We start from the raw sequence: 16901 nt of genomic DNA, 5'->3' as shown, positions 1-16901 counted from the left end.
TCTTTAAAGGGGACATCATACTATAGATGAGGATAGACACATTTAACTCTTTGTATGACCAGACACTCAAAAGATTAGCTAGCCAAGCTGTCTTTCTTTAGTATTCAATAACCCACCAAAACTGTCGCATGTAGTTATAAGGTTAGCAAACCCACTCAAGTGTAATGATGGCATGTGCCTCAGTCCATCAGGAAGGCCATGATGATACAATAGAGATTAGGGAGATTAGGTAATCTCTATTCATTAGCAATTAGTTTTCTGACATCATGCCAGTTCAGGGGGAGGGTGGTGGTGGACAGACCACATTAACGGACAAGTTCACCTTCATAAACATAAGGATTGAGAGAATGCAGCAATATGCTGTAGAACACATCAGTGAAAGTTTGAGGAAAATTGGACAATCGATGCAAAACTTATGAATTTTTAAAATTTTTGTGTTGGAACCGCTGGATGAGGAGACCACTACAGTTTGTGATGTCATATGAGTACAACAGTATAATGAAAATGTAAAGAAAATTCAACATATTTTTACTTTTTTCGCATAATAAAAGAGCACTTGACTTGCCTCTTTCTAAAGGCAGGAGTAATGATATTACCCATAACATATGTCGGTAACGAGTCATGGGAATATGTACTTTTTTTCAAAAAATGAAATTTTGTAAAAATCTCTTTATTTTTCATTATATTGTTGTACGCATGTGACATCAACTGCAGTAGTCTTCTCATCCAGTGGTTACTGCACAAAAACTTAAAAAATTCATAACTTTTGAACAGATTGTCCGATTTTCCTCAAACTTTCAATGATGTGTTCTAATATTGCTACATTCTCTCAATCCTAATGTTTATGAAGGTGAACTTGTCCTTTAATAAGGATTAGTGGGGAATGAAAACAGTCATTAAAAAAGCAAGCAAACACTAAAGAAACAAGACAGAGTGAGAAGAAAGTGGGGTGGTCTGTTAATCATAGTGAAAAGAAAGAAAACCTGTACATACAAATGTAGAAGGGGCTTGTATGGCAGCATGTACCCTCCAGAAGAACCCCAGGAATGATAGTACTGAGTAATCTAGTAGTGTATGATACTACATGTAACACAGTATGCAACACCTCACCTTTAAGATAATTGCACATTACCATACAACCCTAGGAAATTATGAATATAGTGTACATGGTTTGTATAATATGTATGAAAGACAATCTGATTTTTGAAAGGTTACTGTTGTGATGATCGAAGAAAATCCTTTCTTCACAAAGGTCTACCTATGGTGTACAATGTAACTTCGATTTCAGTCAGAATTGGGGAGAAATACGTACAAATTGAATACATTTTTTTCTGGCACTTAAGTGTAGAGAAAAATTTTCTGTGTTACCTGAGCAGATGTCTCTGTGCATGAAATACATTGTATGACTAATTAGAGACAATTTAGAGGCAGGTGGTTGCTGTACATAGTACTGTAAAAGTGGATATTTTTGTGCGACTAATTTTTCGCGCTTGGCCCGGTAAGAAGAGTTTCGCATGTTTTTAATTCCGCGGAATCAAGATAGCAAGTACGGGAACGTATGGCAAGCAAAAATGTTCGCGTGCTTTTATTTTCGTGCTAGTTTCAGGTTGCGCGAAATGCATGAAAATTTCCACTTTGACAGTAATTAGAGACAATTTATTTAGAGGCAGGTGGTTGCTATAGTAGTGTGCTATTAAAGCTTGACCCTCACCTGGTAGCTCACATCCATTCCTCTTCCTCTCCTTCCTGCATGTCTTCTCGTGTATGCACCGTAGATTGTTTATGGGCTATACGTGTGGCGGGATGGTAACCACGTTTATCTTGCAAACGGAGAACCTGACGGGCAGACGACGCATTCTCATCGCCTGCCTCAGCCAAGTCTCCTTCTCAGTTGGAGTCATGGTAATGCAAGGCTGCCAGCCAGTATGACTTTCTCTTTAAAGGGGATGGCTAGTAACTGATCAGTGGGAATCAGGGGGAATGCTGGAGGATGATTGTTCCAATCCTTGTGGGATTCATTTAAGAGTACATTATATATCTACTGTTGTGTGAAAATTATTTGCTTCAGAATGGTCTCATATTCAAGTGATGTGCAGTTTAATGTTCCAGGTTCGCGTCCCTGGTCAGTGACGGGGCATTAATCTGCACATTACCTGAATATGAGACCGTTCTGAAGCAAATAATTTTCACACAACAGTAGATATATAATGTACTCTTAAATAAATCCCACAAGGATTGGAACAATTATCCCTCAGCATTCCCAGTGATTCCCACTGATCGGTTACGAGCCATCCCCTTTAACTATTTAACCCATTGAGGACGGGCTGATTTTGCTACAACATTTCCCGTAGACCCCTGGACGAGTATACTTAGAACTTTTCCTCAACGGATTAAAGGGCTGGTATAGTTTTGGTTGAGATTGGGCTTGAGCTTTCCAATGTTTTGTGATTATTATTTTTTGAGGTAATGAGAAACCTCTAATGAAATATGAACGAACATATAATTCCAAGAGAAATTCAAAGAGTATTTGATGAATATTGGTATTGAAATGGCTGAGATATCCAAAACAATGTGATCCTGATACAAAAATGAGACCCATCTTTTCCTAGGGTCACTTTGTTTTACTTTATTTTGGGATATTTCAGCCATTTATAAATGGATTCTCATGAGATAAACATTGAATTCCAAGTAGAATTGTTTGCTTTGTAACATTTCAGAAATGGGTTTCTAAAGTATCTTGCAAAAAGTTAAACACTGAATTCCCATCACAACCAATGCTATATCATCCCTTTAAGAATTATTCAGAAAATATGTTTGCGAAAGATGAAAAATATGTTTTACATGTATTTTGAAATTATAGCAGCATGTGTAATTCAATTGTTTCATAATTTTCATTTTTTTTTTTATTATCATAATCTAAAAAACATATGAACCAAGATTTGAATTTTGAATTTAGAAATTTTTATCACTTTGCATCAGTCTGAAGATGTTTAGTTGATGTGTTAAGGTTGGCAGCCATGATAATTCCTGACATCTCCCCCATGTAGCTTTGACACATGCACCATATTAACCTGTACATAGCCCTCCACTATGGAAATGGCCTGGGAAGGGGATGGAATAAAACTAGGGAGAATGATGTATAATTCTGTTTTGTATTTTCATGGGTTCCATAATTTTTGTCAGTGTTTTCTGGTCTTGTGCCATTTAAAATTGGAATCTGCTGCCTATTCATTCCCAGATTCCATATGGAATAGCCAACCACAAAGCTTGAATCCAAAACTCTGAATCGCAGACCTCAGATTTGCTACAAATGTGGTTAAAACAATGAAAAAAAAAATCAATGTTGTGGCTCAAAATGCATGTTTCTCATCAACCTGCTACCATACCAAATGAAGTATAGTGTTCCATTTTATTTTCAAAATTTATCATCAACTAGGAAGCACAGTGAGGAACAGAGCTTCTGCTTCATACCCTACTAAAACTTGCCATACAAATGACATGTTCCTTCACTGACAAACCAGTGAATGGCAAAACTTTTTCTTTCATCTTGGCACATTTTGTCAGATCCTTGCTTCACTTGCCATTTTCCACTCAGGCTGTTACTGTATGAATTCATCAAACAAACTTTGTGAAAAATTGTAATGTTTCTTTCAAATGTTGTCACATTCCCACATTGCAAAGTGTGAAAAGAGCATTTAGTATGAAGAAGTGGAAAAAAAAAAACATTCTAATAGTATGAAGAATAAAAAATGCACCACTGAATATTGCAATACCTCAAAAAAACACAAACAAACATGTGGTACCATCCGCTACATTTTGTCCTGAAACTGTCATTTTCCTGCACAATTCCTTTACTTTCATCTGTGCATTAATGTATAATCAATATTTTACTGTCTTGCTCACTTAGTATTATTCCCGTTACTATGTATGCAAGCTGTTAACTGGCAGATCATATACTAATGTAACAGAAGACTATTTGGCTAAACCACAGGTGACGGAACACTAGAAATTCCAGTGTATTATTCATATAAATGTTCAAATTATGATTTGCTAGTGGAGATATCTGAGATGCATACTAACACATGGATACATGTTTTATCAATATTTTGTACATCTCTATTCAGTAGGTTAATGTGTATATTGAGAGGTTTTTCCTGTTAAACTTGATTTTCTGTATTTATTTTGTCCACATCTCGTTCAAAGTATACATCAAAGGTTGTAGTGCATGTCACTGAAAAAAAGCAATAAAAGCACACACAGATAACCCCTGTATGTAATAGTCAAGTCACTTGACTCATAATCTATTGAAAAAAGGACAATTTTATTGAATAAATGAGGAGACCAGTATATGCATAGCTGATTTTTCTTCCCTTATGACAGTTGTAGCATGCAGAATCTTTTCCCTCATTGTTGGGTTTTCATGTCTCGATTCTCTACAAAGATCTTTGCTGCTATGGCATACTTCATACGCCACTGGCGAAATCTACTTGTGGCAGCCGCTCTTCCTGTGTCAGCGTATCTACTGATGTATTTGTGAGTATCAAAGTTTTCTATTTTTCTGATTTTGTTCTAAAGAGTCCCGGATCAGTCAGTTTTGTTACAGGATTTTCTACTTTTCTCAACACAAAGAAGGTGGTGGCGAAGAAGAAAGACCAATGTTGAATCCATTTCCATGATTTGAGTAGCTAACAAACAAAGTCAAATAGTGCCTTATAATTGTGAAGTTCTGCCAAGGCTTGCCTGGTATAGCAATGACTAATACATGCATAGTTGAGTCTCAGATATGAAAAGTGTGGACCCTGGATTGTTCTTTTATTCTTTTAATTCCTTTATGGTTTACTGATTACTGATTGGTCGTGCGTAGACCGCTGGTGCTAAGCTTGAATGAGCATCGCGGAGATCGCTAGGAGCATACCTCTATTGTTAAGCGGTGAAAAATGTCTCGCCAACCCTTGATCACGATAGCGTCGGAAGGAAAACTTTGAAGGCGTTTTTCTCGAAACTCTAATTTCAAAACCACTTAACATGCGCTAATAAAACCATCGATATCTCCGCAACCGAGTACTCTTATGAGTTGTGTTATATATGAAATTAAAGTAGAAGAGTAAGGGAATAATGTCATGCCGTTTTCAGAAAATTTTCCTCCCCCGACTTATGGATCCTTTTGTTGTAGCGGGTCACATATGGTTGCAGCTTACAGACAAATTGCCCTACATTTGTCAATCACTTGCAATTAAAACAACTTGATGCAAGAATTTCATCAATTCAAATCATATGCCTGCATATGTTATCAGAAAACCTTGTTTAACCTGATGTACTTTGCTTAACAGTGCTCCATACAAAAGTTCTACTGAATATACATTGTACTTGTCATGTGTCCCATTTTTTCTTTACATAGCGTCATCCCTGAGTCTCCACGATGGCTAATGACCCGCGGTCGAGTCTCTGAGGCGGAGGACGTGCTGTACAAGCTGGGCCTCCAGAACGGGAGATCTGTCCCCCGATCAGCCATCAAACTCTCCGACACGAAGAAGGAGAAGGCGGAGCCAAGCAGCCAGAATGCCAGTCTCCTCGACTGCTTCCGGACACCGGTCCTTAGGATGCGGATGCTCATCCTCATTTGCTCCTGGTGAATACATTATTTTTAAAGGGACTGTACAGTACTGGTTGAGGTAGGGATTCATGTTTTGAACATTCCTAAGTGAGATAATGAAAAGCCTCTTATGAAATATGAAAGAGCATGTAATTTCAAGAAGGATTCAACGTTTATTTGATGAAAATTGGTTTTCAAATGGCTGAGATATCCAAAAAAGTGATAATAATAAAAGGCGACATGCCCCAACTTTATTAGTTTCTCTTTGTTTCACTTTGTTTTTGGATATCTCAGCCATTTCAAAACTGATTTTCATTGAATAAACTTTTGATACCCCTTAGAACTGCATGCTCCTTGACAGCTCGTAGAGTGGTTTCTGAATATCTCACAAAACGTTAAAAGCTAAATCTTCACCTCGACCAGAACTGTACACACCCTTTAACCCTTCAAGGATGAGCTGATTTTGCTGTAACAAACATTTCTTGTCAACTGCCCAAGTACATTGGGGACTGCCATGGCCTGTTTCATAAAGCTGTTTGTAAAATTACTCATGACTTTATGAACGACTGTTATATGAAGTACCAATATGTGTGCCCATTTTTTTTTTAATTTTTACATTTTAGCAAAGCACGACTGTATGCCAATATTTCATTCACATTGGGGCAAAAAATACACTTTCAACTAAAAACATGTAAGAATAAATATTAGGATGTACAAATGTAAGACCCCGTTTACACCGCCTGACCACTTTTAGGCCGGCCCAAATTGCGGTACTTGGTGTACGTTTACACCGAGAATTTGGGCTGGCCTATATATAAATATTCTAACGGTAGCGGCGCTCTGCATGTGAACAATGATTTCATTGGAGCGCGCTCGCGGGAAATGTGTATTGTGTACGTATGCAATTCTGTGAACGTGTTCGAACCTCTATTGTTTCCTATGCACACATTTTCTGGAGTGAGGAAAAAAAAATTACAGAGATGAAACATTGTGAGACATTGCAGGACAGAATTCTCCGCTCCTTCAAGACAAGACTAGACAAGACAGCATGCACGATATAAGCACTCATAACATTACGCAATTACGTCACGATTGCTGCAGAAAGGAAGCGGGACTCGCATTTGGTACCGCATTTGGGCCAGCGTGCGTTTACACCGAGAATAGGTCGGCCCAGGGCCGGCCTGAGACAACCTCCGGAGCTTGTCCAAATGCGGGTCCAAATTTGGTACCGCATTTGGGCCAGCGTGCGTTTACACTGACTTTTAGGCCGGCCCAAAAGTCGGTGTAAACAGGCTCTTAGTTATTAAAATTAACAATGGTTTCGAAACCCACTTGGCTTGCCATAGTTAAGTTGTTCGTAAAGTCGTGCATAACTTTGCGGACAGCTTTAAAGGGGCCGTGAAGCCCAAATCAACCTATTTTTCAGGTTTAGGCCAACTTTATGTAATGTTTTGTGCTGATTTCGCATTTACAACTACTTTTTGATGATTCTGATGAATAAAAGAGTTATTTTGAGAGAAGATACAGCCCTGGGAACGCCCCCTGAAAAAATGTCAAAAACACGCCCACGGCGCGCGTAAGTCCTCATACGTCATCTCAAGAACGATGCGAGTTCGAGCGCTAGCCGAGCAGACGCTACTCAGCTATATTATAGCACGTAGTTCTGCTAGCGGATAGCAACACAACTAGTGAGACCTCTAACTTGTTTAGCTATTCTTCTTATGAATAACCCTTGAGGCTTTAAATCGACAGTAGTATGGAAGAGAGCGCAAGTCACTCTTCCAGTTCAGATTCCGAACATGACAGTCTTGCTGAATTTTATGACCAAATTCCAGTTATTCTGGCTACTCAACGTGCAGAAATAAGGCTCTATACGGCTACAGTTTGAGCCCGAGCTCGAAAATGAAGTGGAAGATGAAGGTGCAGTCGGAGGTGAAGACGAGAATGAGCCAGAAGACATTGAGAGGAGGCTGGGCAACAGAGATTGGTAAGTCAAACTGTTGATTTTCATTTAATTGAAATTCTACTGTTTTTTCTGTAGTTCCCTAGTTACCAATTTGCCCCTTACCCGTACTTTTGCGGCTTCGACGTGCATTACCCAATCGGCCTGGGGAGCTGTGCGCGCTTGCCATAGCCGTGCACAGTCACTGTCAGCCGAGCCTGGCCGCTCGGCAAGCTGGCCGCGCCATGCATGGCCGTACTATCGATGTATTCGGGGTACCGGGTTTAGCGTTGGCGTAGATTTATCGTTGATGTTTTTTTTTTTCATGAGCTGGCCTAGGAACTCGTAACTGAATGAGCAGAATTGAGATTTGTTTCGCTCAGCAATCACATTTGCATAAGCTATGATGTTGATTTATGGTAATGGGCTGGACTCTGTATAAAAAATAAACAACAACAACAAAACATTTTTATTGTGGACTAATCATTATAGCCAATAGGGAATTATGTATTGATCGGGCTCCCACCAGCTCAGCCCCGGCGGTTTCCCGATGCTGATGCATGTACAGTGTACAAACAACAGCTGCGCCTAATCTTGCAACGTGCAAGACGTGAATGCAGTGACTGCACAGTGACTGCACTGGGCTCATGCTGATGAATGATGATGTTTCATTTCATTAATTATCCCTGCTCTTTATCTGATCATAAAACCTAAATCTGAAATTTATGTGCATTCTTACAATGAACAGAATTTTAATCAGGCATTTTTAGGGCTGCCAACTTTCATGCAATGAGCGCGCGCCGTTTGATAGACTCACTCATTTTGGTCCCTTCTCACTCTTATTTCATTTGCATGCATTTCTATTGATCTCACTCATTTTGACTCCTGAATTATAGCATGGGCCTATGGGAGTCTCACTCTCAACTAGATAAGTTTCCAGTGTTGGCAACCCTGCATTTTATTGCTTGTCCTGAAAATCTTACAGCAGAATATATAGGCCCTACATGTAGCTGCATGTAGGCTACCTAGGTTCTAACATTGTTATAATGTTAGATCTATCTATAACGTTATTAGAGTTTAGACCTCACATAGGGCTAGGCCCCCCTATGTGGAAATTCTTTTCTTTTTCTTCAGCCCTACATTTCACACAAGAGGGATACTCAGTAGCTATACACACTTTTTTCAACCTTGCATAATAGCAGATGGGAACTCAGGAAAGAGGTCATATGTAATATGATACTGGAAGTGTTCCTAAAAATGGTTATTTTGAATCAAAAAAGTTATTTTTTTCACACATTTTTTATTTCAGAAAGCAAGCAATAATCCTCATTTCCTTGATCCCCCATTTCTGTCTTTTGTTCAGGTGCTCATGCAGTGGAGGATGTGTTGCCATGCCGACGGTCAAGGAGTCTGTGTGCTGCAAAGAAATCGCACGAATGGTGGAAAAGATGGACTCTTTTGCTGGCGACGACTTGGATTGCATCACCATGCACCTAGAGTTCAAGACCATTTTTGCCTGGATGAATATGACCTATTACACTTAGAGACTGCGTACTATCAGTATACGAACTATGATGAAGATGCCAGAGGTGATGCCACAGACAACAAGTAAGTGTTTTTATGTTTTTTTAATTATTTTTTGTGTGTTTTATAAGAATTTTAGTTATACTGTAGTTTAGATTTGAAATATGCTTGCATATACCCAAGTTTGTTTGTGTGTGTGTGTGTGTTTTTTTGTGCCAAAATTTTAGGCCAAAAAAGTGAAAACCCATTCACAAGAAATAGTGTATATAGGCCCTATGTTACATATGCAGCCTTTGACTGATATTTTCATGGATACACTGTACACAGATCTAGCATTGGTGTCTTGCTTAACATGTGAACAATTCAAAAATTATTGAATTAAGGGGAAGTTGTTAGGCCATTATCTAGCGTACGTTCACTACTGAGTATACATGTGTGGATTAAATGTATGCACGAGTACACATATGAGTAATTTGCACTGGCATAGCTGGGGTCACAGGACCGTGCCCCCTCCCCCCTTGATCGGGGAGAAAAAAAAAAAAAAAAAAAAAAAAAAAACCTCTAATATGGACTTTCAGTGCGTGCCATTTCATGAACTGATATTCAAAACTCTCCCTACCATAGGGGGTGTACCCCCTCTCACACCCTCTCCCACTCGGTCGCCTTGGCCCCCAACCCCCCCCCCCCCCCCACCCCAGTTGAAAATTCACCACAGTGGCAATATGAAAGCCTGGTGTACATGTAATATGTTCATGCACTATATATCTCTACAGTCATCTAGAATCACATAAAGGCATATTTCACACTATTGCTAATCAATATCTTATGCATATTAAGGAAACATTGGGAAAGAAAAGGAAGCCATTTATCAAAGAAAATTTAACTTCTTTGATTTTTTAATTCTCTCCATTCTAAATTTCAAATTAAGTACATGTACTTTTTCTTTCCTTTCTGTACAGGAGAAACCGCCATGTTGCCTACCGACAGCTAGCGAGATGGCGTTGGAGATTCCTTGGAAGATCTGTGCGGGTACCACTGCCTTCATCTGCAGTTAACTTGATCAGCAAAACATTTCCATCTAAGGAGTACAAGGGATTCCAGCTGTAAAACCCATAAAAAGACTGACATTTACAGATTTTGACCTTGACCTTTGACTGCTGACTTTTGACCACTGACCCCCAAAGTTTCTGTAATCACTGCCAGTCAGTATACATTCACATATACTAACTTCAATGAAGATACCTTAATTGAAGCATTTGCAAGAAATAGAGAAAAACTAGAAATTTCTACATTTCAACTTGATCTTTGACTTTTAATCTCATGACCCATGTTGTCTGTTGAGAATCTTTATTTGGTAGTACATGCATACACTAAGTTTCAAGAAAATACCTCCAGGCATTGCATAGATATGAGGGGGGGGGGGGGGATAGAGAAATTTTGAACATTTGACCTTGACCGTTTGACCTTGAGCATGTGCACCTGAATTTTGATAGGCAAAACTTTGCCCATGCACTCAGTTATACATTCCAAGTTTCATTAGGATTTATACCTTAAACTGTTAGTTACGCTGTCCACAAAATTCATTACAGACGGACGGACACGTGAACTGACGAACGGACAACTTGAAAACACACAATGCTTCCGCACTACTTCCTGGCAGAGGCATAAACATCAATCAATCAAGATAAATAAAATGTGTGATTACCCCAAGCACACAATCCTATCCCCAACTGAAGCCCTCTGTTTGATTTTTATATATGTTTCTGTGTTGAAAAAAAAAAAAATCCATAGCACCATAATAGAACATAGTTTCTAAACATAACAAGTGAAAATGTTCACTTTTGAAGGAATGAATATGAGAAAAGAGTGAATTCTGAGTGAAATTAGAGTCAAATCGGAGTTATCTCTGAGGTCACTCCACAAAAATGGAAATACAAATTGCACTCAAATTTCACTGTAAAATCATTTTTTTTTATTCAATCCTCCAAGAGTGCATATTTCTTGCTTGTTATTTTTTTAGAGAGTACATGTTCCATGAAACAAAATCATGCACAACCAATAGACACACACACACACACACACACATATTACACAACAACAACAAAGTTTCATTTTGTGCATTCAACAGTGGGAAAAAAAATCAACACAGCTTCATAGTTTGGCAAGAGCTTCTCCATTATTCAAAAAGCTGCATGATCAAAGAACAGTTGGTACTCATCATATAACACGTCAAAAGGAAATTTATGTGAAAAATAATCCAAAAAGAAAAAAGCTACATTATGTAATTAAAGAAATCATATCATACAAATATAGTATCTGAAAAGGACAAAAACAAACTCATGGTCAAGGAAACTTCCATAACACAAACTGTGCTTGGTATTCTTTCATGTACACTGTACATGTTTTATCTAAAGTGCTCAACTAGATGCCATTATCTTAATGCAACATTCTCTGACATGATCTCTTTGCAATGAAGCTTTCATAAAATGTTGAGAAATTAGTGCCCAATACTAACAAGAACTTTGTGCACAATTTACATGAAAGTAAAAATAGAAATAGATGTGAATGTACAGGAGCGGATCCATGAATTCCATAAAGGGGAGGCGCCATTCTAAATTAACCCCCTCCCCTTTTTGTTATATTTCTTTTGTTAAAAAAAAAAAAGAATATAGAGGGGTGTTGCGCCCCCTCTGGATTCGCAACTGATGAAGTTTGACAGTATGCTTCTCTGTGACTTTGATTTACAGTATCGCAGTTGACCTTGCCTAAATATAACTCCCATTTACATGTTATTGGCATTAACTGCATTATTGTCTTTGTTAAATTTCTTCATACAGCTTGTATGCGGAGTACTCCTTGTTTTATTGTACCGCTATTCTTTTTGGTGACCACAAAAAGTGCAAGGTTGTAAAAGTTGAAGGTGATTAGATATCTGCACAGTACTTCAATATACATCATCTCTTGACTGTGTGGTAATTGGCTCAACTGAAATAAAATATAAAAAAGAAAACTATATGGCTAATGCTTGGTCAGGTACAAACACAAAGGGTGTCTTGCACAAATAGCTACAGACCATCACAAACACCAACTTTGACCTTAACTACTAAAATGCTGTGGAAGTTATTGCTGTACAACGTTTTGATAAAACTTTGGTTAACATGGCATCACTTTGTCTGAAAAACACACAAAAAATAAGTCTTGCACACCTGCACCTTCATTTCATCACAAACACCAGTTTTCATGTCAATTGTCAATCACCTGCCCGACTAACGTCACACTGATACCTATCACATACCCCTTCACACTATGTTTGGCGGGTGTATGATAATCTGCCAGAGGAAGGAACTGAGTACACCTAGGAGTACTTTATGATAATAATGTAAGACTATGCAATCCAAGCCACAAGTTAACCTCTTTCATGCTTGAATGACTGTATAGTGGACTCCCATTATATCAAAGTCCTTGGGACCCGCAGTTTTCTTTCGTTATATTGAAATTTTGTTATAACCGAACAAATAAACAATAAAAACACATAAAGTGGATAACGTTACGGCCCAAATTTTTACTTGGTTATAACTGGAATTTCGTTATAACCGTGTTTGTTCTAACGGGAGTGCATTTTACATCATATGACATATACTGTATATAATCTTGACATCCATATGATATATATATATAGATGATAATATGTGTGTCATGAGCTAAGTTATTGCTAGAACAGCCTCCCAAAGCATACAACATGATTATGAACATGATACCGTAAATGTACATGTATCACAGAAAACAGGGTCCAGAGTGAAACCATGAAAAAGTGTTCATGTTTTCATGATACCTTCGTCTATAACTATGTGTCTAGCATACTTCTTGCATATGGATGAAAGGACTAGGAAGAAAGCCTATAGGATGGATAATCAGGTATCCAGACAGAAGTGGCTAGTATGCTGGCGAATGAGCTCATCCTTGGCCTGGTATGTGTACTGGCTGCTAAGGAATGGTGGGGCATCTTTCTTTTCCAGTTCACTTGCGCTGTAGTTGACACTCCGACGGGATACCTCTTCCATGAGGTCATGAACATAGGCTGCCATAAGAAAAGAAAATATCATAAAAAAATGTGTTTATATTTGTTTTAGAAATACATATCAACAAGCATGGCTCTATTAAAAAAGGAAAAAAAATACATATACACACACACATATGATATATATATATATATATATACACTAGGTGTTACAAAAAAGCATTTCCTACTTTGGATCCTTAAAAGTATGTATCAGATAACACTGACATTGATATGTGCAATAGCTGATTAATGTACAATTTTTTTAGAGGTGCTTTAGAAATGATAACATAAATCAGATTCAGTAAATTCAAGATTCATTTTGAAGTTAGATTTCAGATTCTGCTCTGTTTTCAACCCTCTGTACAAAATTTAAATTTTGCACAGGGGTCAGATGTGTATGGGAGTGTGTGGTTAACACCCTGACAATGGTCCTGAACAATGGTCAGGATTGGAATGGTCTATTACATATTCATGAGAAATTCCACTTTCACATCTAGTCTTTATTCATCCTGAAATGTAGTGTATGCAAGCACATGAAAACATGTGCTGATTTTGTTCATCCGTGCATGCATGTTACTCTTTACCATGAATTCAGACTAACAGTAACAGTGCCTAGGGCAATCCATCATGAATTATTAATAAAGCATTCATGTGCCTTGGAGCAATAGTCGGGAAGCCTAGTGAGCAGAGCTCTGAAAAGGTGGTATTCGTGGTATTCATGTCTATTGTTCAGGGTCATTGAAAGCACACACTCACATACACATGGCTCTTGTGTATAAAGTTCAATTTTGTACAAAGGGTTAAAATTGACCAAAGCCTGGATATTTACTTTAAAACTAATCTCTGATTTAACGAAAATGATTCATGCTCTCATACTCAAATCACCTCCAACTAAATTGTAGACTATTCAGCTATTACTTATATCAATAAAAGTGGATTTGTTTTTCTTTTTCAACTAGTATATGGTTGGGGGTAGGGCTGGTGGAGGGACATGGTGTGATTCTTTCAGCATAGCAGAAGAAACAATAACATTAAAGTGAGAGGTAAGGGAAGGTGATAACCAACAAGTGATCCCACTGAAGTTGACAAGCTAGATATGAAATATTACGTATTTCTTTTTTTTTTTTTGGGGGGGGGGGGAGGGAAGGGTGACTCAGAACCCCAAAGAACCATGCCTGCATATTAAAACACATAAATAGACAAAAAGCAGGCCATTGAAGGACAAAGAACTTTCAGATTTTGAAGAAATGTGTTGAATTTGTATTGCAACAAATGAACAAAAAGATACATCACAACATGGCAGAGTTATAATTTCAAGTAATCTAAATTTAATTTCCATACTTTCTTTATCCGTGTACATTATTATTTCTGGTCTGTGATCATTTTATTCCTGTAGAGAGAGTAATGACAAAATTATATTCACTTACAGAATGAGACCTTTCCTTTGCATACCTTAACTGATGCTTTCTCAGGCTTATACTTGGGCTTGATGACTTTGTACCGCTTTTTCCCACTCTTGGTAGTTGCCTGCGGACAGTTGCTATTGGCATTGTAGTGGAGTGCAGCTAGTTGGAGTCTGAAGTAGAATTTGAAATCAATAAATCAATTTTAAAAGTCTCTGGTTTGAACAAATCCTTATAGTATTGAATTCCTGAGGCTGGAGAGATTCCTGAGGGGGATCATGCTCATGGCTAGCAAGAAGCTCATCCAGCATCTGTAATGTGAAACAAGAAAAGTTCATGATTGTGCCTTTGATTTGGTCAATGGCATGTGCCATGAATGCTCAAAATTGACAAATACTAGTAAATAAGAAACACAAATGTAATAAGAAAGCATATTTATAGAATATATGGTCAACTTCATTAAAAAAAAAATCCATAGGATACATGCCAAATCAGTTCCTTACAAAATGTTTGTAATTCTCACAACCTGCAGTTTTACAGCGTGGATGAGCAATGATCTATAATCATAATAAGAAATTCTCATTTGTCAAGCTGACTGACAAGCACCTGATAATATATTCAGATGAATAAACTTAAACAGCCAAGAAACTATGGAATGAAATTTATGGGTTTTAACTCTCTCAAGCACTAAATCTGCACCTTTAAGCATTCAATCACAGGTTCACATTTTCCACACTATCGTACAGTGGTACCGTATATATCCTGACAAAATATTATGCAGCTAAATTTTTTTTAGCTCAATAAAATGTCAGATTATGCATTTAACAAAATAGCTATGCCTCATCTAACACTCTCATGCAATCTTGATCGTGGGTAGAAGCATTCACAACTGTACCGTACCTATGGGGGGGGGGGGGGCATTGTGCACTTCTGCCCCCTACGATTTTACAAGGAATTTTTTTTTTTCTGCTTCTCAGCTGATATTCGATATGGGAGGGAGAACATGTACTATGCAAAGCTACCCACCCAATTTCATCCTCCAAAATTTTGTGTCATGCACTATGTAGCTCCCCCCTCCCCCCTCCCCCATAAGCTCCCTGGACTTGTACGACGTGAAACCCAGCAGTGGATCACTGACAAAATTGTCAGTAACATCAGTTACTGATGCATTTTTTTTTTCTTGCAGTTCTTTAGAAATGCAGATTTGGTGCAAAATTTATCATTCTAATTCCTTTACTTAGCCAAAGTAAGGCTACAATGTACCTTGTATACCGGTACCTATAAACTATAGCTATATCAATTACAATTCAAAGGTATTTTATTTGCATTTTACCGGTACTACAGACAACAGAATGTTGTAAAAGCACTGTATGTATAGTAACATCAGTTACAGTACCGGTACTGTGGAATTGCCCATATGGATAAATTGCAAATGAAGTCTGCATCTGAATTATATATAAAAAATTACACGTAGACACAAACCTACTGATATTGACCCATGGATGTGTCTGCATTTATGGTCCTGGCCCTTCTGCCTTGATGCGACCGAGTTGCGACTACAGTTTATGTCACTGCCTTTCTTCACAATTAGGACGAGCAAGTTCTTTGTCCATACAACTTTGACTTTGAATTTGAACTTTGTCTTGCCTTTAGAACATAGGTGACCTATATGGCTTTCTTTGACTTGAGTTACAGCTATACAGGTAGGTACCCCAAACCAGTATGCTCTTATTTTTTTGGAAAAAAAAAAAAAACTGAGCCTGTCATTATGTACTAACCACCCTGTTATTTGTATATCTACATCATTGTCATTGCTATTGAGTACCCATGGTACCGGTATTTCATTTGTCACTGCAACTAGTGTAGTGTATTGATTTATGACTGCAGTCACATCACACTCACACTCACACTCACACAGTCACAGAGCATAGCCAGCTACCGTGACATATTCGATTCACGAAAGAAAACACAAAGACAGACCTCACATTTTTACCGAATTTCTAATTTTGTAAGTAAATGCCGAACCTACAAAAACGCAATATCGGTCCCCTGACTTGTTCTGCGTGTGCGTCTTCACTAGATCTAGACGTGGTCTACTGGTATGTGCAAAGTCTATGGAGGTTGAAAGCAGTCACCGGCTATGACGAAATGAATGGCGGTGAATGGATCAGTGCACAGTGCAGTGGTGGACTACAGTATTTCACGGTAATGCCGAACGAACGTAGTCGTAACCGTTAGTCATTATGGTACTCACTCTCATTTTCCTCCTCTTCTCAGCGGCTGGTTGTTGTTGCCACTCTCCTCTTCAACTCGGACGATTCGCCATGCTGCAGTGGCAGTTTAATTACAGGCAAAGCATCGGGCTTCAGCCTTCTGAAA

General features: G+C 38.2%; 1 protein-coding gene and 1 pseudogene across 1 annotated transcript in view; both read left to right on the top strand.

Annotated features, from left to right (window-relative positions):
• Window positions 1-16901, top strand: part of LOC140230160 (solute carrier family 22 member 15-like) — a 33310-nt gene that overhangs the window by 8611 nt on the left and 7798 nt on the right. The window contains exons 5-6 of the mRNA XM_072310348.1: window positions 4442-4533; window positions 5399-5629. Of these exons, the coding sequence (XP_072166449.1) occupies window positions 4442-4533; window positions 5399-5629 (323 nt within the window). The remainder of the gene's footprint in view (window positions 1-4441; window positions 4534-5398; window positions 5630-16901) is intronic.
• Window positions 7481-10375, top strand: LOC140230159 (uncharacterized; annotated as a pseudogene).

Source organism: Diadema setosum, chromosome 6 (assembly GCF_964275005.1).
Source record: "Diadema setosum chromosome 6, eeDiaSeto1, whole genome shotgun sequence".
Lineage (NCBI taxonomy): Eukaryota > Metazoa > Echinodermata > Echinoidea > Diadematoida > Diadematidae > Diadema > Diadema setosum.
Note: the sequence above shows the minus strand (reverse complement) of the source record. Positions and strands in the feature narration are given on the sequence as shown.